The sequence below is a fragment of the Homalodisca vitripennis genome, unplaced genomic scaffold (assembly GCF_021130785.1).
Source record: "Homalodisca vitripennis isolate AUS2020 unplaced genomic scaffold, UT_GWSS_2.1 ScUCBcl_1000;HRSCAF=4057, whole genome shotgun sequence".
In the NCBI taxonomy this organism is placed as follows: domain Eukaryota; kingdom Metazoa; phylum Arthropoda; class Insecta; order Hemiptera; family Cicadellidae; genus Homalodisca; species Homalodisca vitripennis.
This window is the reverse complement of record NW_025777176.1, coordinates 110,016-135,368: the sequence shown is the minus strand read 5'-3', so window position 1 is coordinate 135,368 and position 25,353 is coordinate 110,016. Positions and strand designations below refer to the sequence as shown.

The following is a 25,353-nucleotide window of genomic DNA, read 5'->3' as shown; positions in this document are numbered from 1 at the left end:
TTTCTGCTGTGACAATCACCATTTACTATTGGCCTCTGGTCAGCTGTAGGTAGTAGGTCGACGAATGCAGATGTATTGTGACCTGTATTCTGTAGTTCAGTTTTTATATTTAGTGTTGTGTTGTGTTTATTTTTTTATTAAGTGCATGTTTTAAAGTTAGTGAAGTTGACACACAAACATGTGCGTGTCACAACGCTCTGGTATGATTTGTTTATTTTAACCTAGTTTGTAATTAATTATGTGTTAGGTTAGCTATTTACCTGAAGAAGAGATCAGATTGCAGATCTTAAAACGTAGTGTTACTGATATTTTGTTTCACTGAACGATGGCAAATGTCCGTAAAATCCTGATTCCTTCAAATAACTTATGTATCCCCATTGGTGAGAAAATAGTTCACAAGTCTCTTCGAACAACAATTTTGAATAAACGGCCTACATAAACATTTGGCCTACAGAAGACTTCATTATTTCCCACAGAACTGCCCTATTTGAAAGAAACCTTCATATGCGAGAGCAAAGCCCTTCAATGTAATTCCTGCAGAGCTGAAGACACATAGTGTTAAGCTGCTGAAGACAATCCTGTGAAAATGGTTTGTGGAAAGATCAATTTACACGATGAACACGTTCTTGACTCACTGCTCAGCTTAAGTGACTATCAAACATTCATTGTTCCTGTTCAGTTATTATATGTTTCTTGTATATTAATTATTGTAATGTTTACCAACACCAATTTACACGATGAACACGTTCTTGACTCACTGCTCAGCTTAAGTGACTATCAAACATTCATTGTTCCTGTTCAGTTATTGTATGTTTCTTGTATATTAATTATTGTAATGTTTACCAACACCAATTTACACGATGAACACGTTCTTGACTCACTGCTCAGCTTAAGTGACTATCAAACATTCATTGTTCCTGTTCAGTTATTATATGTTTCTTGTATATTAATTATTGTAATGTTTACCAACACCAATTTACACGATGAACACGTTCTTGACTCACTGCTCAGCTTAAGTGACTATCAAACATTCATTGTTCCTGTTCAGTTATTGTATGTTTCTTGTATATTAATTATTGTAATGTTTACCAACACCAATTTACACGATGAACACGTTCTTGACTCACTGCTCAGCTTAAGTGACTATCAAACATTCATTGTTATTAATGTTATCCTAATGTTATTAATGTCATGTTATCCTGTTCAGTTATTATGTGTTTTTTTTTTTGTATATTAATTATTGTAATGTTTACCAACACCAATTCTGTTCTCTATGTTCAAGAACAAAGCCTTCTGATTCTGATACATTAGATGCACAAGGGAGAGATACTGTATATGAAAAATACTAGGAAAAATAAAAAAGGAATAAAAAAAGGAAACAGTTTGAAAATACAGAATTGTTACACATAATATGAAACAATAAACATTGATATTGGTGAGAAAATAGAAAGTTCACAAGTCAATATAGGTTATGTTCCATAGGTTGAGTTGTGAATTTTCCATTCCACCATCTTGCCTCAGGAAGCCATTAGTAATAGTAACACATCAGTGTTGTGACATTGTGTGTAACTTTTCCACTGCTCTGTTTAGATAAATCTTGCTGATTCCCCTACTATTTATTGCCTTAACATATATTAGGTTCAGAGTCCTTTAAAATATGTTTTTATGGTATTGAACCAAGTTTTAAAATACTGACAATTTTGTTTTAAAATATATAACAATTTTAAACAGGAACACTTGTGCATCATTTGAATTTTTTAGCTTAATAGTCTATTTTGTTTGACCTAAACTCCAAAAAAGAACACTTTGGGAATTCAATTTCAAAAGTATCATAACTATGTATCCATATTTAATTTTGTATATAATTATTTTTGTTCCTTGAAGTCCCTTAACAAGATTCTCCAATTGATTCGTGCTTACACTGAAAATTCTCCATCACCTTGAAAAGTGCGAAGAATCATCAAAAGTTAAAAACAGTGTATGTTAGGTACTAAATTGATCTACCAGTTTTTTTTATACATTGCTTTCTTAACTCTGGAATGGTATGATATTACAAATTTACTTGATTGATATGGTGTCGTATTTTTCATAATTTCAAAGTTATTTTTTTGTAAGATGTAAATGATAAACCAAAACTTAGTAAAAAAGGTAAAAATATATTTAATATACATATAAAAAAACACCACACCAATTTATATATATATATATAATAAATATATAAAAATAATATATACAATATATATATATATATATATATATATATATATATATATATGTATATATTTTGATTTTTTAAATATATTTTTTATATTTTATTTTTGTATGTTATATGTTTAAAAAAGTGTGTATAAGTAAAAAGAAAAATCTTTTAGAAGTTAACGTAATCTTTAGTGTGGTCTGTCTGAAAGAAAAATTCAAAACACTATATTTAATTTAAAAATTACAAATTTTTTGTTAATCTTACTTGCAGCAATGAGTAGTTGCATTAAATGGGAGCAGTTGCTCATCAGTTGTAAGGTTCATGCCACCCTCATAGTTGTCAATGCACAAATTCATAAATGATTCCCAAAGGTCCCTTATAGTTGCAAAGCAATCTGTCGCTTCTTTCTCATCTCGAGTAGTTTTGCTATTGAATCTTAGACAGCCCAATCGAAATTGGAATTGTTTCTCACTGAAGCTCTATAAACATAACCACTTACAGAAGGATCAAATGTTACTGCTGTATTTAGGGTGTTGTCTTTGTTGAGAGCAGAGAATGTCAGAACACCCAAAAGTGCCTTTATCTCTGTAGGAGAGGTTTGACTGTTAGAAAACTGAATAGTTTTGTAATTAATCTGTTTTCTATCTACTTTTTCATTTGTGTGAGTTACAAATAAATATATCACAGTGTCAGGAAAAAATAAATGAAACACATCCAAAGGTAAGATCTTAACCCTTACCTTTAGGTTATTTAGGGGCAATTTTTGTTCTACATGTTGATGGCTCTTCAGACCAGAAATAACCATGCTTTCCTTTTATTTTTGTTGTTCACTGCGCAGTCAATCTTGCAGAGCCTGAAAAATTAGGACTAGCACTAAGAGTAGTTTGAGTATTACTGCTGTCAAGTCTTAACTGAGTATGACAAGTATTATTACCGCCAGATTCAGCAGATGGAGTCGTTACAAAGTTTGTTTCACAATAACTAGGTGGTTCAGGGGTGTCCATTGCTTCTAGAACTTGTGAAATCTAGGAGTACAGGCCAACAATTCCTAGTGTTGATGATGAATCCTTATTGTTTCCTGCATAATGATGATGTTTTCTTTTGAATTGTCTATGAGATTTGTCATCTGATGATTCTCTATATAGGAAGGTACATAGTTATCATTTTCAGAGCAGGCTAAAATGTTATCTTCTGATTTACTTCCACTATCTCCTTCATCTTCGTCTGTATCAAAGCATTCACTATGTGAAAAGTCTGTCAACCTGGGATGATGGTAATTAATTCGATAGATAAAAATACAGTTTTAACACTCTAAACTCACAGAAACTGAGAAAAATCAAATTACAACTAAAACACAGCACCACGTGAAAAAGTTACATTGTTGGTGTGATGTCGTAATATTCATGAAGTGACGTCAAGGGCTCAACAACAGTACCCATCGGCAAGACGGTTGCAGGCACACTGACCTAGGGAAAACAATCAGCTGGTACAATCCACAAGACAACCAGTTATGTACAATCATATTTGTGTTTCGTAACATAAAAATCACAACATCATACCATTTTAGGGTGAAGGACATCAACATTCATGTTAAATTGAAATGTGGTTATGATAAGAAATTAACACAAATGTTTTTGACAGCTGTTTCTCCAGCCTGGAGATAGTCTGCCTGTCCAAGCTCCAGGTAAGCAGTGCTGGAGAAGGACTGCCATCCATGTGTCCTAGAGCCAGACATGTAGACCTTGCCTCGAATCTGCTCAACTCTTGGCTCCAGCTGGCTGAGATCACTGTCAATTTTCCGGCCATGCAATTTCTTAATATCAGGTCTGTTTACTACAATCTTGAGACATTTCTTAGCATTCATGACCCTCGATATGATAATTACTTGTATTTTAATTTTGGGATGATTATTCTACAAAATAGTAAATCGGAAATGTATTGTCACGTAACATTACATAATTGTAGTAGATAAGATCTGCAATGAACAGGTGTCTTGTCAATATAATTTAAAATATCCTTATCCTAAAAAAAATGTATATACATAATTAATAATTCATCGATAAATAATCATTATTAATCACACAAAACAGTGATCCAGGATGTATACACATTTACGCACACATGAAACATTAAATTCTAACACTACAGGTACAGACTATAATTTTTACTATTATATTTTTATATACTTAACTCCACTATACAATAGACAATAGACAGTTTCTTTATTCATGTACATAGAGTTACAGAATTGGCGTCAAGTAGGTAAAGGTAATAATTTAGGATATTAGTCAGCAATGTAGAAAAACAGTGGATAAACCATTTTAAGCACTATGATTAATGGTTCCTCCAGTTTATAAATTCTTCAAGGGAGTAAAATGTCCTCTGTAGAAACCATTCTTGGAGTTTCTTCTTGAAGCATTTCTGTCCACTGTTTATTTTTCAGATGGTCTGGAAGAATATTGAAGAGTTTAGGTCCTGCATAGCTTGGCTTCCTCTCGTACAGAGCAAGACGATGAATTGGCAGAGCATAGTTTCATGGCGTTTCCGGGTGTTGTAATGGTGCATTTCTCCCAGCCTTGTAATGTTCTGTGAGACAGCATAGCAGATCACTTCAGTCACAAACAGAGATATCACAGTCAAGATTTTTAAGATTTTGAAAAAGCTTGCCGGCAAGTAGCCTTTGGGTCTAGTCCTGCCAGTGTTCTCACAGCTTTCTTTTGAAGTATTAGTACCCGTTGGAGATTCCTGATGGAAGAGTTTCCCCATACCACTAATCCATATCTTAGATGTGCTTCAAAGAGTGAGAAATACGCAGTTTTTGCTTGTGTCCAGATTGCTCATTTTTTGTTATTCTTTTTAATACATATAGGCTACTGCTGAGCTTTCTGCAGAGTTGGTCTACATGTGGAGTCCAGGTTAGATTGTTGGTCAATGATTGATTCCTAGGTAGTTAGCTTCATTTTTTCAATTCAATATCTGGCAAGCCATGTATTACTGCACTTGCTCTTCCTAAGTTCAGTTGTTGGGTTTTGCGGTCATTTAATATAAGATTGTTTTTGGTGACAGTATTGCTTTGCCATGTCCAGGGCTACAAAGGAAGATATTTCAAGTTCTGGTATTTGTTTCTCGGCCACCAGCAAGGCTGTGTCATCAGCATACATCATGACTTGGCAGAACTCTTGTAGATATTTTGGGAGGTCATTAGTTAACAGAATAAAAAAGCATTGGTCCAAGAACTGAGCCTTGGGGAAACACCTCTGTCAATTAAAAGTGGTGGTGATCTAGTTTTATAAATTGTATTGTGTAATGTATATGCTATCTCTACTGTTTGTGATCTGCCTTTAAGATAACTTGACATCCACTTTCCAGAAATCCCTCTTTATCCCCATTGTTCTTCATCTTTTCTAATATAAGATCATGCTCCAAGCAATCGAACGCCCGCTACTGAAAATCCAGGAAAAATGCACTGATGGCAGTTCCTTCCTCCATTTCATTCAGCACAAAGCTCAGTGAAATTTATTATGGCAGAAGTTGTTGATCTGCCTTTGAGGAATCCATGTTGCTGGCTTGTGATGATGTTGTTTACTGTCAGATGGTTCAAGAGTCTGACAAGGGACAATTTTTCTCAATTACTTTGGATATTGTTGATAGGAGGGATATGGGGCGGTAGTTTATCGATTGAGGTGCTCGGATTCTTTTTGAGTTTAGGAAAGACTTTTGCTAGATTTAATGCTTTGGGAAAAAAATTCCTTGGGTGAAAGATAGGTTTATGATGAATGTAAGTGGAGGTGCAATTTCTTCCTTACAGTGTTTTAGTAGTATGGAGGACACTTCATCAATTCCAGAGGACGGTTTGGATTTAAAAGAAGATATGGTGTTTGTTACTTCGATGACTGATACTGGTAGAAAAGTCAAGTCAGGAATATAGTCAGTTTCTAGCTCATTTAGTTGTGGCCTTTGTTGTATCTGGCCAGCAGCAGTAAGAGTTTTCTCCGCCACTGAGACAAAATGTTGATTGAAGTGTTGAGCAATTTCAAGCGGCTCCTCAATCAGTTCATTTTTGACTAGTAGTTGAAGGTTGATGGAATCTTTTGTATTTTTACACCTTTCGTAGTTGATCACCTCCCAAAGGGCTCTTTGTTTGTTTTCACAGTTTTGAATGTAGTTCAATGTGATTTCTTTTCGCTTTTCCTTCAGTTTTTAAGTCATATTCCCTTTTTCTAGCAGCTGTTTCTGTTTTATTTTCTTCTGAACTATGAAGTAGCATTCTGTCCAGTGCTTGTAAGTAGTTGTGTTTTAGTGTTTGTGTATCCTCATCAATCACTACACCAAATTTTCTTTTTTTCTTTGACCTTAATTTTTTGGTAGGACATGCTGTATTCAAGGCTAAAATCAAAGTATTATTAAAGCTGTCATAGGCCTGATCAACTTCTATTTTGTTGTAAACGTCACACCAGGTTACGTTTGACAGTATAATTTTTAGTTGATTGAGATTTTCCTGATTATACTGTCGACGTGTTGAGGATGGGAGTCTCAAGTTCTGGGGGTTGGACGTTGATTGTGCTGATTTGCGCTTTGTGATCCGACAGTCCTGTAGTGATGACATCTACGTTGATGTCTTTAGAGTTTAAGTTAGAGCATACCATGTCAATAGATGTGGCTGATGTTGAGGTGACTCTAGTTGGCGGTAGCTCTAGTCTTTCGATGTTATGACTGCTCAACATATTTTCTAGTTTGTTTCTGTTTTGGTTTTGTGTCAGCATGTCTATATTTATGTCTCCCATGATGATGGTGTAGGGCATTTCCATGTAGGTATTTTGTCTAAGGTACTTGAGATTATATTCAGGGGCATCTTCAAGGTTCGAACTTGGAGGTCTGTAGACGCCAAGAAGCTATACAGTTTTCTGCTTCACTTTAATATTGACTGCATATTGTTCACAAATCAGTTCTTTCAGAGGTTGTGTCTTTACTTTCTACTACATTTCCAAGTGATTCATGAGCGTATACGGCCACTCCTCCTTTTCTCGAAAACTTTCTGGAAAACCCCCCAATTAATATGTAATCTCTTAGTTTGGTATGTAGAAGTTGGTAATCTTTTAGACTATGCTCTGTCAAGACTACAATATGAGGTTTTGTGGTGTGAAGTAAGTGGTCAAGCTGGTTTGTCTTGTTCATTAATGAGTCAATATTTTGGTGGAGTATTTTTAGCTTTTTTTAGAGGGTTTATACTTTTAGTTTCAGTTGGGAGTTTATGAAGATTCTTGTAAAGGTTTTGGTTTCTGCGGATGTTTCAGTTTTGCTTTTTTTCCTGTGTGTTGTCTCTAAAAAATTGTGTTTTTTGTTATGATCTGCCATGATGTTATAGTTTACAGCCATATGTTCTTTATAAACATATAGTTTACAGTACATGTATATATACATACATTAAACAGTTTTGAAATGGTTGGAGAGTAATTTATTCAATGAAGGTTGCATCAATTAGAAAATCATTTTTGAATAATATTCTTTTTCTATTAAGATATTTTTTAATTTTATAGAGAACTTTGTAGAGGCAAAGAGGATAGCGATATTGGAATTTTATTGTAAAATTTTAGTCCCTTAACTAAAACCCATATAAAATAATTTAGTTCTATGGATTGGATACGTAAGTCTGTCTCTCTGTCTTGTATTGTAATCATGATCTTTTGTGCTGATATCATTAAGTAAGTTTTTTTGGGGTAAATAATTAGCTATTACAAAAATTGAATCTCGGCAATTACTGATATTTTACTGAATTTGAAGAATACTAAAGGCTTGATCATTAATTTCAGAGTTAAGTGGACCTAGTAAGGAGGCTAGGTACGGTTACACCGTGCCAGGACATTGAGGGAGCAGATTAGTCCACTTTGGTAATATTACTCTGTCTAATAATTGTTTTAGCTCAGGTTCGCCCTAGGCGAAGAAGGCAAGAAAGATAGCTCAACCTCATGCAGATGTAGAAGACTCTAATAACCAGAACTGAGATAAGATAAAAACACTAAAACAGTAACTAAACCTTTCTGAATTTTTCAGACGACAACAAAATAAAAGTGGTAGCCGCCAAAATCTAATCAATATTTTTGAACTACTTTACTTAGTGAAGAATTATTGCAAACTGTTGTTAACCATCCAATTTATTGCTGTATAACAAAGCAAGCAAAATCCTTTTACAGAAACTATAATCTAATATATTGCAATAATGGGAATGTTCAAAAAAAGAACAGCTAATCTTGAATAAAGTAAGTTAATCAATTATTTCATTTATTTTTTCCCTTTAAAGAATGATTGAAAATGTTTGTTAAACAATTGATTCATGTTATCTAATGTAGTTAAAACTGATAATAGAAATCAACATTTCTAAATCAATGTTCATATGGATAAAAATAAATTGAATTTTTATAACCCTCTTTGGATCCCTGGGGATAATTCTACTCTACAGTCAATGTGGTAATTTGTGCTTAATGTATTTTTGCCTTGGGGATGGAGATTTATAAATAAATACAAAATGTTTTTTCTTCTGTAAATTTTATGAAGCCTTTACTCATTAATATATTGATTCAAAGTTATAAAAAAACCTAATCAAGTATTTAAAAAACTTCTATTGATCTAAAATATACTAAAAATTAAGATGATTTATTAGTATTAGTGAAAACATTGATTTTTTTGTATATTCCTAAAATTGTTAACAGTTTTATATATTGTTAACGAAATCTGTGTTTTTCAGAAAAATATACTGTGTTGTACTGTTTTTTGTAGGGAGGGGGGCTTAAAAAACTAATGAAGCAAAAAAATGAATGTGCACCATTGCATATCTCTGTGAATAAACTCGTTATACTGCTGTCACTTGTAAAAGCCCATACCTCATGTAGTAATTGTTTTACTGTTTTCAGTGACAACAGATTAGAAATCCCAGACAACCCAGAGAACTTGACGAGTGCTTTCAACCAAATGACGCACTTAGTCTCCGGGCACATGAATTACACTTGGGATCAGATCTGCGAATGTTCCAAAATGTGGCCTCAACTAGAAAGACTTCAAGTTGGTATAATTTGCTCCTTCTGATTATTCTTTATATTAGTTGTGTGCTAGGTACTAATAAAATTGTTTAGGCTAAGTATTACAAATAGCTGATACTTCTTTTCACCGTGTAGTTTAACAGTAATACCAATGTTCAATAAGCTAGATTAATACTTATTCATGTTCAACTTTTGATGCACCAGTTTAAGCACAGGATTTCTTGGTTTGGTGTTAGTTGAAATGGTTTTTAACTCTTAAAAGCTATTATAAAACAGGTGTTTTGGGTCCAGTACATTTAAACAGGAGTACACTGATCCTTTCAAATTCCATCCAATCCAGCCTGCTCTACCATACACTTGTGACTCTCGTAAGTGTACACCAGACCGCAAAAACCCCTAATGTCAGGTGTGGGAATCAAACATACGACCAAGGGCAATTATCGCATCCTAGAGTAGCACCTTATACCACACCGCCATCCTGTCTTGATGTCTTAGATGCACATAATATAAGTCACTTATGATCTCGCTATCCTGATTCTCCCCCTTGTGCTTCTGTCAAAGATTTCTCGTACGTATCTTCGTGTGACAAAGAAAATCTGACCTTGGTTAGATTAAGAAATTCTGTACATTTTCACAATATCAGGTCTGCAAATCTAATCGAAGTGAGACACACTAGGTTAATCAAGTCCCAACATAACTTTGTCTACATTGGTACAAATCTTTTCAATAAGTTGCCTCATAGTGTCAAAACAGTGTGCACAAAGAACTTTAAGAAATTTTTGGTTAAGTGGCTGAAAACGAAAGCCTTTTAATCAGTTGAAGAGGTGTACCTAAATTATTTTAATGATATTGAATTTTAAACTAGTTATACGAAACTAGTTATAATGAAATGACAAATGATGTAGCCTATCACCTACTGTATGTACTGTTTCCTGACGACTTTATCATTTTTAATGTTTCAGGTGCCATTTAACAAAATAACAAACATCAGCTTGCCAATGTATGCACTAGAAAACTTGATAGAGTTGGATTTGGAAGGAAACTCAATAGCTCAGTGGGAGGAAATAAATAAATTGGGTACGCTTAAAAAGTGAGTCAAATTTAATTTACTAAAGTGTGATTTGTTTCTATATTTTAAACCCTTGATGGGGTTTGTTGTAACTCTAACATACAAGTATTTTATTACTGTAATGGTTTGCTGTAAATGTTAAACATGACATATATCTGTAAGAATATGTGTACAAATAACAGAATTATTTTAAACTCTTTCAATCATAACTTTCCAGGGTATACTCTCAATGATCCAACTAGTCAACAGAATCAGTAGGTTAGTGACATGTATTCTGGAGCCTAAAGAATAAATTTTTGCATTGTAAAAACACACAATCTGGTTTTTCTTGAAACTGGTACAGAAATTTTCCCTAGAAAAGAAATATATTGTAAGTCGTGCTAATTTGCTTGAAGGCCGAAATGGGTGAGTATCAAAAGGGTTAATAAAAACATGAAATAAAAAGTGTCAGGTATATGTTTTTCTTAGATTTTTACATAAATACATGTTAAATCAGCATCAGATAACCATATACAGGCCCCCTAAAGTGATAACTTTCAGTTTCCTTTTGTAATTGTCTGATGGTTTTTTTATGTACATTTATTTTTATTATGGCATAATTGTGTAATATAAATAATAGTAAGTGAATCGAGCTAAAAAAAATATAATTTGATAAAATATTATCGTTTCATATTTTTAACTCCCATTTTGACCTCTATCAAAACTAGTTTGCTGAGGATTAATTTCTGTGTTAGGAAAAATGTATCTATTGATTTCAGAATTAGATTATTTGGAATAGTTTAGTAACAATTTATTTTGCAATGTTCGTAACAAATTAAATACATTGCAATCAATTCATGATATACTTTTATAACCAAAAAATGTAGAGAGGTTGTTGAAATAGACAAGTTAAAATATATTTATGATTTCAGACTGGAGACCTTGAATCTATGTGACTTAGGTCTCACAAATATCTCCATACCTGCTTCCCAGAACCTCTTTCCAAGTCTTCAGTGTCTAATGATCTCAAGTAACAATATTTCAAAGGTATGTTCTATCAAACAAACACACCTCACACATGCATGCACAACTTCTCATTGTTTGATTTCCTCTTGTACTATGTGTATGTACAAACAACGGCTATATACCAATTACTTGATATGAATAGTGAACTTGGGTTCTAAACCATGCCTTCACCCGTCTGTACTTTTACAGAACAGCTGTTTGTGTGTAGGCTTTCGGATTTGTTTAGCATCGAGCAACCTCTACAAGAGCATCTTTTATATTTTTTATATTCCAGGAGTACAAATTATTGTTTAATTCCTTGACTACCATACTTGTGTAACAGGTTCCCAAGAGTTGCTTGATTCCAAACTCCTGGTATGGTGAGGTGATAAAACATTAGCCTCTAGTAGTGTTTATTACTTGAACTACAGTACTCCACAGTAGTGCTGTTTAATTGCACTAACAAACTGCAAACACTGTAATAACATTTGACGGCTAAGGGCCAAGTAAGGAACTGTAACGGGAGAATATGGTGAAGTTGTACTCGTACCAGGTTGTTCAAACAGAATGTTATTGTTTTATAGTTTTCAAGTTGTTTACATTTTGATAGTGCTCCAGTCAGTACGGTATGAAGTAGTCGTAATAACGATGAGGACATTTCTTCAATTTTAGATTTTTCTGACTTCTTAGTTTTGAGTTTGCAGTGATCGGAATGCAGACCTAATTTATCAACCAAGATGTGACAAATCTGGTGATTCTAATGGCAGTTTAGTGAATGAAGGAATCGCTGAAGTTTATCATGATGGACGAGAAACATGCTACACGTGCATGTTGACTGTAGAGTAGCTCTGTGCAAATTGCAACACAAAATGCAAACATGCATAGAATGATATCAATTTTGACAGAGGGTCATAGAGTATTTTAAGAATTGATATAGAATTGTGTGGGAGTGTACAGCTAGTTTAGTTGGATCATCCCATCCATTATACCAGGTCCAGTACATGCCACCAAGTAGGGGGTTAAAGCGCTTAAGAGACCAATGCTTCCCCAGCAGGTGATTTTTTTTTTTGTTCTCTTTGGACAAGAAGCTTAGAAAATTGAACCTAGTTCTATAAAGACCTTTGCGCTGCTTCCGGAGTGACAGGATATTTTGGATGGGTAAGGTTGGGAGTAAGGGCAGTCTCCTTTCGAGATTCATGAGGAAAAATTTAGGGTGCTAATCTCAAGTTATGTCCCCTCGTAAGAAGAAGCCAGCTCTGAACCAGACTTCACAGTCAAAGAAAACAGGAGGTGACACACCTTTATATCTAGGATGGCAACAACCTTTGACTCTTAGGGAACAAACCCCACCAACTCCAACAGTCTTTTATTGCTGTAGACTAGACCTATCAAATTACCTTTGCACCCCAGAATCTCGACATTTGCGGTTAGTGATGTGCCGCTCCTGGACATCCATAAGGTTACCCAGATTTAAGTAACACATCGGGTTTTTGTTGAGCCCAGTGTGGGTTCAACTGGAATGTATAAACCAGCCAGAAGCGAACCCTCCTGGGGGCCATCAGGTGACTCATAGTCATAGTCTGTTATAGTTCTCCAGTGCAGCTTTAAGGATATTTCTAGAAAAGAAATTTAACCCTTTCCACTCGGAATTTTTTTCACCAGTCTGCCCCCTCAGCTCGTATTTATTTTAGCATATTTTCAGTAAAAACCCATTTTTAGCAAACTGGAAGTCAATAAAGTATATAGATTATTATATTGTATAATAATTTTATTTTATTTGTAATTTATAGCATAGAGATATAAAATTTGATACTTACACTAATAATTTTATATTTTAGCACGGTATGGTATCGTTCAAAACACTCTGCAGGATGAAGACCAGGATTTTTTGAACAGGTTTTACAATAGTAAAGTGTTTCCTTTCTTCCTCCTGGCACCTTTCTATTGCTACAAACAGCACAGTCTTTAGATTTTTTTTATTGGATGAGCTGGGTGTTTGTTTAGCCTTTCTTCTTTTTGTACTGATATTGAATAAGGACGACCCCGCTTCAAACTCATAGGGTTACGGACATGGCCTACAAGTTCAGTGATGAGGATTTCTCTGAAATTCCTGTGTTGAATAGTTTTTTTCTCCATGGTTTTGTTTATTCGTGTTTAACAAGAGAAAGCTATTTACTATTCCCACTTCCAGCATCCAGAAAAATAGCTTTCTCCACCATTTCAGAGATTTACGGGAAATTTTGTAGGAAGCAATATAGTGGTCTGCTTGGTCCAAGCCACCCATATATTTGTTATACTGACAGATAACTGTTGGCTTTTGTATGTTTATTTGATGTTCCTTGCCTCTTCATTTTAATTCAGCAATAACTTCTGAATCAGAAAGAAAAGATGTACTTGTTAACGACATATCGAGTCACTAATGCGAACGTGTTTGAAAATTGGTTAGGAAACGTGACTACAATTACAAAGCAAAATAAATCAGCAGCCGACCAATCGTAGTTCAGCTGTCATTTATTAGTTCCTGAGAATGCCGTGCGATCGCAGCACAAATCGGAAACATCGTAGTCCGCCTAAAATAAAGTAAAGCTGACGTCATTGCAATGTCGGATGGCGTCCGACATACGAGTGGAACGGTAAAATAGCAATGTCGGACGACGTCCGACACACGAGTGGAAAGGGTTAGAGAATCTTTGTGTAGCCCAAGATCCTTCAGGAACTTATGCTCAGTCAATGTGTTACATTCAGTAATTCTGTAATAAAAGGAAAACATTATAAAGCTAATGTTTCTTTCATCGACTGCTACTATAAAGACAAGTGTCTGGCTAAAAGTTTGCCTTACAACCTTGTAGTTGGCAACACTGTCAACACCTAACTTTATAGAACAAATGGGCAATTGAGTTTTTTTACATACAATGTATAGTTTTCAATATATGAATTTTATAAGTAAAGCTTGCGTTTAGCACTTTTTATGTTGCTAATCAGTAAAAATAAAACTGGTCATAATTAGGCTCACAAATAAATTATAATGTAGGATTTCAAAGTGTCTATTTGCACTTCCTAAGAGCTGAAGGGTTTTATTTGTATTTGAACTGTGTAGTAGTTTGCTATGTTCAGATATTAATTTTTATCAACTGATAAAAGTCTGGCCATTTTGCAATCTTAAGCTTTTATTGACAATTTTGTTTGAGCCTGTTAATCAAGCCCCTATGGCATCAGTTTTGTGTCAATAAGTTGCTTCTGATAATATTTTACAGCATTTTACAAATGTGTTTTGTTAGCATTTGCAAGTTTTTGGTTGACAGCCCATATCTTTGGAAGTGTTCTGTTTAGAAATATGGTCTTTTAAGATTGATTTTTCAAGTTACAGTTTTACAAATAAGGTTAAATAAAAAAATTGTTTAAATTTTAAATTAGATTTGTGTTCAATAATACTCTCAAGTACAGTTCTCATAATATGATAAAATATATTATGATAAATATTATAATATTTAATAAAATACTCAATTCTCAATTAAGCAGTTAACCTAATCCCCTAATCAGCCAATCATGAGCAGTGCACACTACACAATACCTTATACCTTGCAACAAAGTTCAAATCATGGTCAAACTAGTCTAAACAGGCAACACAACACAGGCAGTAAAGAGATACAGATAGAACTCCACTCTGTATTTTTACTCTGCTCATAATCATTAACATCTTAATTGGAGTACATACCTCCTAAAATGTTACCAAAGTACATACAAACGTGTTGACTGAACCTGGTAGGGATCACTTCTGGCTGGCTTATACCTTTCAACTGAACATACCACTGGAAACAGCAAAACCCAATGTGTTACTTAAATCTGGGTAACCTTAAGGATGTCCAGGAGCGGCACATCACTAACCGCAAATGTCGAGATTCTGGGGTGCAAAGGTAATTTGATAGGTCTAGTCTACAGCAATAAAAGACTGTTGGAGTTGGTGGGGTTTGTTCCCTAAGAGTCAAAGGTTGTTGCCATCCTAGATATAAAGGTGTGTCACCTCCTGTTTTCTTTGACTCTGAAGTCTGGTTCAGAGCTGGCTTCTTCTTACAAGGGGACATAACTTGAGATTAGCGCCCTAAATTTTTCCTCATGAATCTCGAAAGGAGACTGCCCTTACTCCCAACCTTACCCATCCAAAATATCCTGTCACTCCCGGAAGCAGCGCAAAGGTCTTTATAGAACTAGGTTCAATTTTCTAAGCTTCTTGTCCAAATGAGAAGCCGCAAATGTCGAGATTCTGGGGTGCAAAGGTAATTCAATAGGTCTAGTCTACTGTGTACTGTGGGAGATGACTATTGGAGTTTGGTGGGATTCGTTTCCTAACTATCAAAGTTTCTTAATAGCCTCAACAAGGGTGTGCCACCCCATCTGCTTTGACTGGAGTGGCTGGTTCAGAGCTGGCCTCCCCTTCTTCCGAGGGGATTTTGAGATTATTGCCCTATTTCTTCCTCATGGATTTCGATAGGAGGCGGCACCTACCCCCAAACCTTAGCTCTCCTGAATATCCTGTCACTCCAGACGCAGCGCTAAGGTTCTTATAGGACTAATGCAATTTATAAGCTACTTTTCCTGAGAGAGAAAAAAAATGTATTGACTGGCGTACATAACTCCTAACGTATTGACTGGTGTACATAACTCCTTATGTATTGACTGGTGGACATACCTTATAACGTGTTGACTGGAGTACATACCTCCCTCCACCTGTGTTGACTGGAGTACATACCTCCCTTTACCTGTGTTGACTGGAGTACATACCTCCCTCCACCTGTGTTGACTGGAGTACATACCTTCCTCTACCTGTGTTGACTGGAGTACATACCTCCCTCCTCCTGTGTTGACTGGAGTACATACCTCCCTCCACCTGTGTTGACTGGAGTACATACCTCCCTCTACCTGTGTTGACTGGAGTACATACCTCCCTCCACCTGTGTTGACTGGAGTACATACCTCTCTCCTCCTGTGTTGACTGGAGTACATACCTCCCTCCACCTGTGTTGACTGGAGTACATACCTCCCTCTACCTGTGTTGACTGGAGTACATACTTCCCTCCACCTGTGTTGACTGGAGTACATATCTCCCTCCACCTGTGTTGACTGGAGTACATACCTCCCTCCACCTGTGTTGACTGGAGTACATACCTCCCTCTACCTGTGTTGACTGGAGTACATACCTCCTAACTTGTTGACTGGAGATTTTTCAGAGGGGAAAATAGTTTTTTACGTATCATGAGGACTAGATGTTCTGCCTGGTATGTCAGACTTGGAACTCCCCATAGTGACTAAAAATAACCTGTTTTCTTACATGCACGTAGGTGCAAGAAAGGCTTGGATGGAACTGCATTATTTCAACCCAGTCCGTGTTGCGTCCTATGGCGTTCCTTCTTTCTTAATGGTATCTTTCTTCAATATTTTCTTGTAGAAGTCACCGCGCAGTAGTGCAAACCTCCTAACTGACCATGTGTAATATTTATAACTGATCCGCAGTAAATGTGTTGTGAGAATATGTGCCATAGATAGGGAGTAAAGTTATTATTAAATATTGACTGGGACAGACACATCATACCTACTGTCGCTGCTGTTAGTGATATTGAAATTCAAATATTCCACGATGATATGTGTAAAGCAATATATTTATTATAAGTGGAAAGAAACATGATGTAATCTAAAAATATTATGTTACCAAATGAAATTAAATTTTGAATGATATTACTTGTAGAAGTAACGTAGTATCTTGTATTTTTGTGTTATTGTTCATGTTTACAAGTTAAATGTAAATTTAATTTAATTGGATATTTTCAGTGGAATGATATTTCTGAACTTGAAAAACTTCCAAAGCTGGAGGAATTGAAATTCACTAATAATCCTGTGCAAGATAATCTCTCTGTCGAGACTGTATACTACAAGGTTGTCTGCAGGATTGGAACTCTTAAGGTAATAATTTTATTTTTGTATTAGTTTTTGTATTTCCCAGAATAAGGTAAAATATAATTAAACATTGAATAATAAAGAGTAAAAGTAATTATTAGTATAAATTTGTATAAGATTTAACTATTATTGATTTATTACACTGTTCTATTGAAACATAATTTATAGTGTTACTGTCTGAAGGGTTGTCTCTATTTTATGTATAACCAAAGTCTTACCAGACTTGCTACTGGCTAACTCTTAAGTATTTCTTCTGTAATAGACTTGTAAAAGGATAAGCATTAATGCAAATAAGATTAAAATAAAAAATAAAATAACTTCACTATTAAATTCTTGACAAGAGACGTGTTTCCGAAAAGCAAGTGGATCTTAAATAAATAAACAACAAATGGTTTTTGAGTTTGATAAACATTAAACTGTTGTTTAAGTATAATCTTGTATAGCATTATATTGTATAAACTTATACACATATGTATTTTATAAAACTTGTCAGCAAGGACGTAACCAGCAATGGGGTTCAAAGAGTCCGGACCCCCAAATTTATAATTTGTTCAATTACTTTTTTAGTAAACGATTGTTATTTTAATAATTCAGTATTACTGACATGTACTGCTGAAAGATCGTTCTCAACTAATAAACGGATCAAGAACTTTTTAAGAAACAAAATGGGGCCTTCCTCTCTGTCCACTACGGGAATATATCAGTTATCTGGACCCTTCTCAAAATGTTTTCCAGGCTATGTTCTTGCTTTTCAGATTATGAAGGTTTTATGTTCTAACATAAAGTGATAGCTGTAACAATCCTGTTATCCTTTTAATCTTCATATTGCATTAAATCAATAATCTTCATAAATCATCAAAGTGCTCAATACTTATTGTGCTTGAAGGTGCTGAACCGTAAAATTGTTACCAGAGAAGAAAGGAGGAGTGCAGAACTAGAGTATTTGAAGGAATGTGGCAGAGAATGGCTTGAAGTATCAAACGATGAAGCCCTCAAGACAAAGTTTGTCGCTACGCATCCAAGATATCCCATTATTGTTAAAAGTAAGTCTGGTTTCTATTTCCTTTACATGTTAAAACATAATCTTTAAAAAATTTGTGCTCAATGTTCTAAAAAGCGAATTTGAAAAATCATATGGAATGTTATTTTGATAACAGCAATATAATATGCTAAATAATATTAGCCCTCGATCTAGTGCATGTTAACCCTTTTAGGACCAGACCAAAATTTGACATGTGCAAAGAAAGTTTTTGCGTTTTTCTGGCCATGCTCCAAGAACTGTGCATATTAAAAATGTGCGATTTTTCAAGCGTTTGAGAGAAAAATCATATCTTCAGAACTAATTACTGTACAGATTTGTTTTTAGGCTTAAAATGTTTATAATTAAATTGTTCATTGTGAAAAAATAAATTTAAGTCATTATATAGCAAAAAACAATTTGATTTTTCTGTTTATTAAATAAAAATAAGAAAAAAATTAAAAAAATTGAGTTTGATCTTCAATAACTACCAAAAATAAGAATAAATTATCTGTAAATGGTATTTATTAGTTCTACATATAATTCTCTATAACTGTACAAAATTTGAAAGCCCTGGAATAAAATATAAACAGTTTGTAAATGAATTAAATTTTTCTGTAACACTAGTTACAACACACTTTTCAGCATTAGCCTAACATACAAAACCTTATAGGCTACTAAGGATATTATTCGGTACTTTGGGATTATACCGACCACACCAGTATGAAGAACACAAAAATATACATTTATTATAGAAACAAACATGATAGAACGAAAAAACAACTCTTTAATTACAAAATTACAAACTTACAACGATTATCAATTGTTAATGGGGTCAGATTCCGTTATATGCCCCCAACGCTTATACTTTTTTCAATGAACTTAGAACGTTATAAAACGATGTAGTTGAGTAACAGAACACATTCCATCAATCAACAAGCATTTCCAGGTATTGTGATCGGTATTGTTGTCGCTGTTATCTTATCTTTCTCGAGAATCCCGATTGCGGCAGGCCGCGCAGCATCACATGATTATTTAAGTTTTTTGCACGGTACATAAAAACAAGTTTTGTGTGTTTTTTTCAATAAAGAGTTTAGTTTTTGTTTGGTAATGTTTGTTTTTGTTGAATTTTTGTGTTTGTAGAAATGTAGGGGTAAAACACGGAAGTACAACAAAGCGACGCACCAGCTGAACGGGCGGCGAGACTCTGCAATCACGTTATCTACTAGACCGCTCTACTTTGACCTCTGTCTGAGGATGGGGAGGGGTTTGCAATAAGACAATTCCTGTTTTATATTGACGAAATATTGTTCTACGCTAATCTAGTAATCAGTAGAAGCAAAATGTCAAATAACGATTCATGTCTGGGTGTGGTCGGTATAATCCCAAAGTACCATCACAACATTACGATGCAACATGGCCGTAAAATATTTTTTTTCACCAAGCTGATGATTCCAAAGACGTTTAAAATTTGATATCATAGTAAGAAACATACAGGGAATAGAAAAATAGTATATATATTCTACTGGTTTTGATGAAGTACCAATTGTAATAATAAAAAAAGCAATAAGGCATTTATTAAGACCGTTAACACACACAATAAACTCTTCTCTAATATCTGGTAAATTCCCAAATGAACTGAAAATGGCTAAAGTAATTCCTATTTACAAAAAGGGAGATCCTCAGGTGCCGGAGAGCTACAGGCCAGTATCATTATTATCGACGTTTTCTAAAATATTTGAGAAAGTTGTTAATGAACAACTGTTAAATTATCTGTCGGAAAATGATCTTCTTGATAATCAACAACATGGTTTTCGTCCAGGCAGGTCAACAATTACTGCATCAGTAGAATTTGTGCAAAATTTAATAGAGGAATTAGATAAAGGTAATAGACCTTTAGGAATTTTTATGGATTTGACTAGAGCGTTTGACAGCGTAATTCACGACGAACTTATAAATGTTCTGGAAGATTTAGGCTTAAAAAATAAAGAAATAAATTGGTTTCACTCTTACATCAGTAACCGTAATCAATACGTTGAATTATCATATTTAATAAATAAAGACAAAATCAATTTTGTATCCGAAAAAAAGCTCATAAAGTATGGCGTACCACAAGGTTCAATTTTGGGTCCCTTACTATTTATTTGCTATATAACAGGACTTTCTACAGTAGCAGAGGAAAACAAAATGTGTTTATACGCTGATGATGCAAGCGTAATTGTCAAAGGAAAGGATCCTAAGGTAATTGAAACATCATCTCTTAATTGTTTGAATAAAATTAACTCTTTTTTAACTAAAAAAAAAATTTGTTACTTAACCCCGGCAAAACACATTTTATACCCTTTAAAACACACCAATCGAAGTTTAATTTTCAATATGACATTAAGATAAATAACCAAAATATAATGGAGGTAGAGGAAACTTGTTTCCTAGGTCTAATAATAGATCAAAATTTAAGCTGGAATCAACATGTACAAACCATAATAAAAAAAGCATCATCTGGCCTGTACGCCCTTAGGCAAATGGCAAACCTTTGTAACCAGGATACTTTAAAACAAATTTATTTTTCTTTAATACATTCCCATATAAGCTACGGGATCAGTGTATATGGAGCTACTTCAAATAAAAACCTTGAAAAAATTCTTATACTACAAAAAAATCAATACGGTTAATTCTAAATTTACCATGGCAAGCAACCGTTAAACATTTATTTGCACAATTAAGAATTTTAACTGTTTACAGTCAATACATATACGATACAATAACTTACACAAAATTTAAAAATATACCTAAATATACCACTCATAGATATAATACTAGGAGTGGTATAATTTTTGAAAATCATAAATTAGAGCTGTTTAAAAAGAAAACTGAATACGCCGGTACACACGATTTATTCAATACATTCCTATTGACATAAAAAAATTGAAGGAATCAATCCGTTTAAAAATAAATTAAAAAATTATCTCATATCACGATCATTTTATTCTTTTGAAGAATTTTTTGAGGGCTTGGGCCATTAAACAAAAATAAAAATTGAGTTGATTGATTTTAGTTGTTTAAATTAACAATATTTATGTTAAGTTAACATAAGATTTTAGATAGGTTAACCTGTATCTGTGATGATATTAGTCTATCTGTATTTGTGACACTATTCTGACTGTATTTATAATATTACAGCTTTGAATAAAGATCTATGACTATGACTATTCCATAAAGAATATTAAAATATCTCTTAAAAGTATGAAAAGTCCGCCGGTGATAAATCGGACGGCTGGTCCTTTTCGCATAGTACGCCGCCGGCGATAAATCAGACGACTGGTCCTTTTCGCATAGTATGTCGCTGGCGATAAATCAGACGGTTGGTCCTTAAAGGGTTAAAGGTTCAACTAGGTTACCCTCTTTTCTGCACATTACAAGTTATATATATATATATTTTTTTTGAAATGATATTATACAAGCCGATACGGAATTGTAATTTGAGAACATGTTATTTATTACAGCAAGTACAAACCGCTGTTTGCAGTTTACTTTTTGAAAGCACTCTGTAGTTATAAAAATGGCGGGACACTTTGTTTGTTTCGTTAAACTTTTTTATTTAATTAAACTAATGTACTCAATTTTTTTTAGTTTTTTTTTTGCCTACGTAAAATTCTAAAGGTTATGAATGAGTTTTAAATAGAAAACGATAACCATTCAGAAATGTGCAATATTTAAACCTCAGATCTTACGTTATTAAAAATGTAACTATCTACCACTACAATATGTCTTAATGCACATTTGAAGCAGACAAAACAGCACTGATATCACAAGATCATTGTTTAATAGTCAATAGTCAATAGTCAATAGTCAATAGTCAAAAATTCTTTATTTACATCAGCATAAAGAAGTGTAATGGCGTCAAAATTTACAATGAATTAAAATCCAGGTCTCTTGCTTTACAATGTACTGTTTACAGAGTCAAAAAATTCTGTCATGGTGTGTAAAAGGGTCTTTCCATGAGCCAGTCTTGAAGGCTTTTCTTCATCTCATTCCCTCCAAGATTTTTCAGGTTGAGAGGTAGGGTGTTGAAGATTTTTCTTCCCATGTAGGATGGTTTCCTGCTGTACCGTGTAGTATGGTGTCCAGGAAGGAGGTAGTCAGTTGCTCTCCGGGTGTTGTGGGAGTGAGTATCCTTAGCTCTTGGTAACTCCATTTCAACTGTCTGGACAACTACAGAGTAGATGTACAGTGCTATGACAGTCATGAGTTTTAAAGTCTTAAAAGCTTCTCTGCAGCTTTCAAGTGGTCCCAGATCTGCTAGTGTCCTTATTGCCTTTTTTTTGGAGGAGTAAGATCTTGCTAAGATTATGGGCAGATGTTCCTCCCCATACTGATATACCATACCTTATATGGGATTCAAAAAACAGCATGGTATAGTTGTCTTTGCCGCTTGCAGTCCTCCTATCCACTTAATTCTTCTTACTGCGTAGATTCCAGATCCAAGCTTTTTGGTCAAACTGTTAATATGATCAGTCCAGGTAAGATCACCATCAATTCACTAATGCCTAATAGTTTTGATTGTTTTTCTATTGTGATGTTTTGGACGTTAGGCACTTGATCTTGTCTTCTGCTTAAAATTAATTTGGGTGGTCTTTGTTGGGTTAATTGCAGGTCATTTTTTCAGGCAGTACTGCAGAGTTTTTGTTTGTTGATGTGACAATGTCTGCATGCAGGCCCAGTGTGGAGTCATTTTTTATAAGAAGGGTTGTATCATCTGCATACATAATAGTTTTTACATTGTCAGTGTTGATATAATGTGCAAAATCATTAGTAAAAAGTACAAACAAAAATGGACCCAATACTGAGCCCTGTGGGACTCCTCTATTCACTGGAGCTGTTTTGGATCTGTAAGTGTACAGCTTTGTCCATTTGCAGTTTTCTTTACTTCAACAACATGCTTGCGTCCCTCGAGATAGCTAGCCACCCAGTCATTTGCTCTGCCTTGAATTTCCTAGTGCAGACAGTTTCTTAAGAATCAGCTCATGCCCCAAGCAGTCAAAAGCCTTACTGTAGTCTAATAGGACTGCTGATACATAATTATTGTCTTCAAGTTGGTCGATGACGTATTCAGTAAGGCTTGTGATGGCACTGATTGTAGATTTTCCTCTGAGGAAGCCGTGCTGACTTTTTGTTATTTAGGTCATAGTGTTCAAGGTGGACCAGCATTCTTGAAAGTGCAATCTTCTCTATGATCTTTGAAAAGGTGGAGATCAGTGAAATTGGGCGATAGTTTTCTGCTTTGGTTGTGGAGCCTTTTTTGTGTTTAGGGTAAATTTTGGAGAGTTTCAAACCAGATGGAAATTGGCCAAGATTAAATGATTTATTTATTATGCTTACAAGTGGGGCTGCTAAATGTGTTGCACAGTGTTTTACTACTTTCGATGGAATTTCATCAAACACCACAAAGAGAGTTTGAATTTCAGTGACTGAATAACTCTTAGTACTTCACTGGATTCAGTAGGAGTTAGATTTAGTGGTTCACCTTGATATAAGGTGAAGGCATTTCCAGTTAGGGGGAGTATGTTATTGTTTTGAATCTCGTTACAGGATTTTTCAAGTGTTTTGTCTGCAATCTGTGAGAAGTAGAGGTTTAGATGTTCGGCTATAAGATATGGATTGTTTTCTATCTTGCCATCTATTTCTAAACTCGATAAAGAAACTGCATGCTAGTTTGTTTTGTTTTTCTGAATTGATAATCTCCCAAAGAGCTTTGGACTTGTTGTTTGAATTGAGCTATATGTTCAGCGGCAACTGTTGCGTTTAAGGGTTCTAAGTTTAATGTCATACGCTTTCTTTTTTGAAATCATTGTTATCCTGTCGCTTTCATTCCCCGTCATTTCATACTTATAGTGTGCTCTAAGGAAGTCATCTTTCATCATCATAACTTCTTCATCATAGTAGATCTTAAAGCTTAGATTTACGTTTTGTTCTAGTTCTTTTCTTTGGGCAAGCATGATCCAGTGTTCTAGCCATTATGGTTTGAAATGATTTGAAGGCTTCTTCTGCATCAAGGGCATTGTGAACGGAATCCCAGTTTTCTAATGCAAGTGTAGCTTTCAAGTTTTCAAGGTTTCTCCTACTGTAGATTCTTTTGAATGAGCTTCTATTTTCATGAGTACGTTTTAATCCTAGATGGAAGCTACATGATTGTCCTAAATGGTCAGATATTCCTGTTTCAGTAATTGAAAAGCTTACTTTATCCTCTGATAGGTTTGTACATATACAGTCAATGGATGATCTTGAGTTGTGAGTTATTCGAGTTGCCGGCAGTAGAAGACGTCGGATTCCGTAAGTCAGTAAATCCTCTTCAAACAGTGTGTTGTCAGTATTTTCAGTAAGTCTGTCAAAGTTAACATCACCCATTAAGACTAGGGATTTATTTTCAGCTTGAATGGATGAGAAGAACAGAAGAGATGGTGTTCATTGCCAATCTTGCTTGCCCTCCTGGTGGTCGGTAGATTCCAAGCACATATATTGTGTGTGATTTAATAATAAATTTTGCTAATGCAGCTTCACATACAAGTTCTAGACAGTGTTCTGATATGTTAATCTCTTCTGCCTCAATGTTTGCTGTATCTTTAATGTAAATGGCCACTCCACCTAATTTGTGATCTTCCCGACAAAACTTTGTAACCAATGAATAACCAACCATCAAATTTTGTTAGTAACAGGTTGTTAGTATTTAATCCATGTTCAGTTATTATTAATATGGTTGAGTTATCAGTATTTAAAATGTGGTTAAGCCTATCTACTTTCTTAGATAGTCCTCTTACATTTTGATGGTAAATTATGAAGTCGTTTTGTACTGTTTTTTTAGTAGGTTTGGAGTTCAGAAAAAATTCGGGGATTGTGCCTGGTCTGGTTTATTTTCTTCTTGGTGTGAGTGTTGTCTAAAAAAAGAGAGGGATGTTTGGTTTGATGGCTGTAGATATTTCTAACGAAAAACTGTTCATAAGTTTCATTTTCTCCTAGCTTTTGGGATGTCACCTGGTGGGCACCTCTTCACTTTTAAATAAGAACCAGTAATGGGGCTAGTTTTCTCTGGCGGTGTTTCAAT

General features: G+C 34.6%; 1 protein-coding gene across 2 annotated transcripts in view; it reads left to right on the top strand.

Moving 5' to 3' along the window:
- Positions 1-25,353, top strand: part of LOC124371186 (tubulin-specific chaperone E-like) — a 49,763-nt gene that overhangs the window by 18,955 nt on the left and 5,455 nt on the right. For both annotated transcript variants that reach the window (XM_046829501.1, XM_046829500.1), the window contains 6 exons: positions 3,842-4,024; positions 9,109-9,256; positions 10,197-10,324; positions 11,215-11,329; positions 17,111-17,242; positions 18,123-18,279. In XM_046829501.1, the coding sequence (XP_046685457.1) occupies positions 3,842-4,024; positions 9,109-9,256; positions 10,197-10,324; positions 11,215-11,329; positions 17,111-17,242; positions 18,123-18,279 (863 nt within the window). The remainder of the gene's footprint in view (positions 1-3,841; positions 4,025-9,108; positions 9,257-10,196; positions 10,325-11,214; positions 11,330-17,110; positions 17,243-18,122; positions 18,280-25,353) is intronic.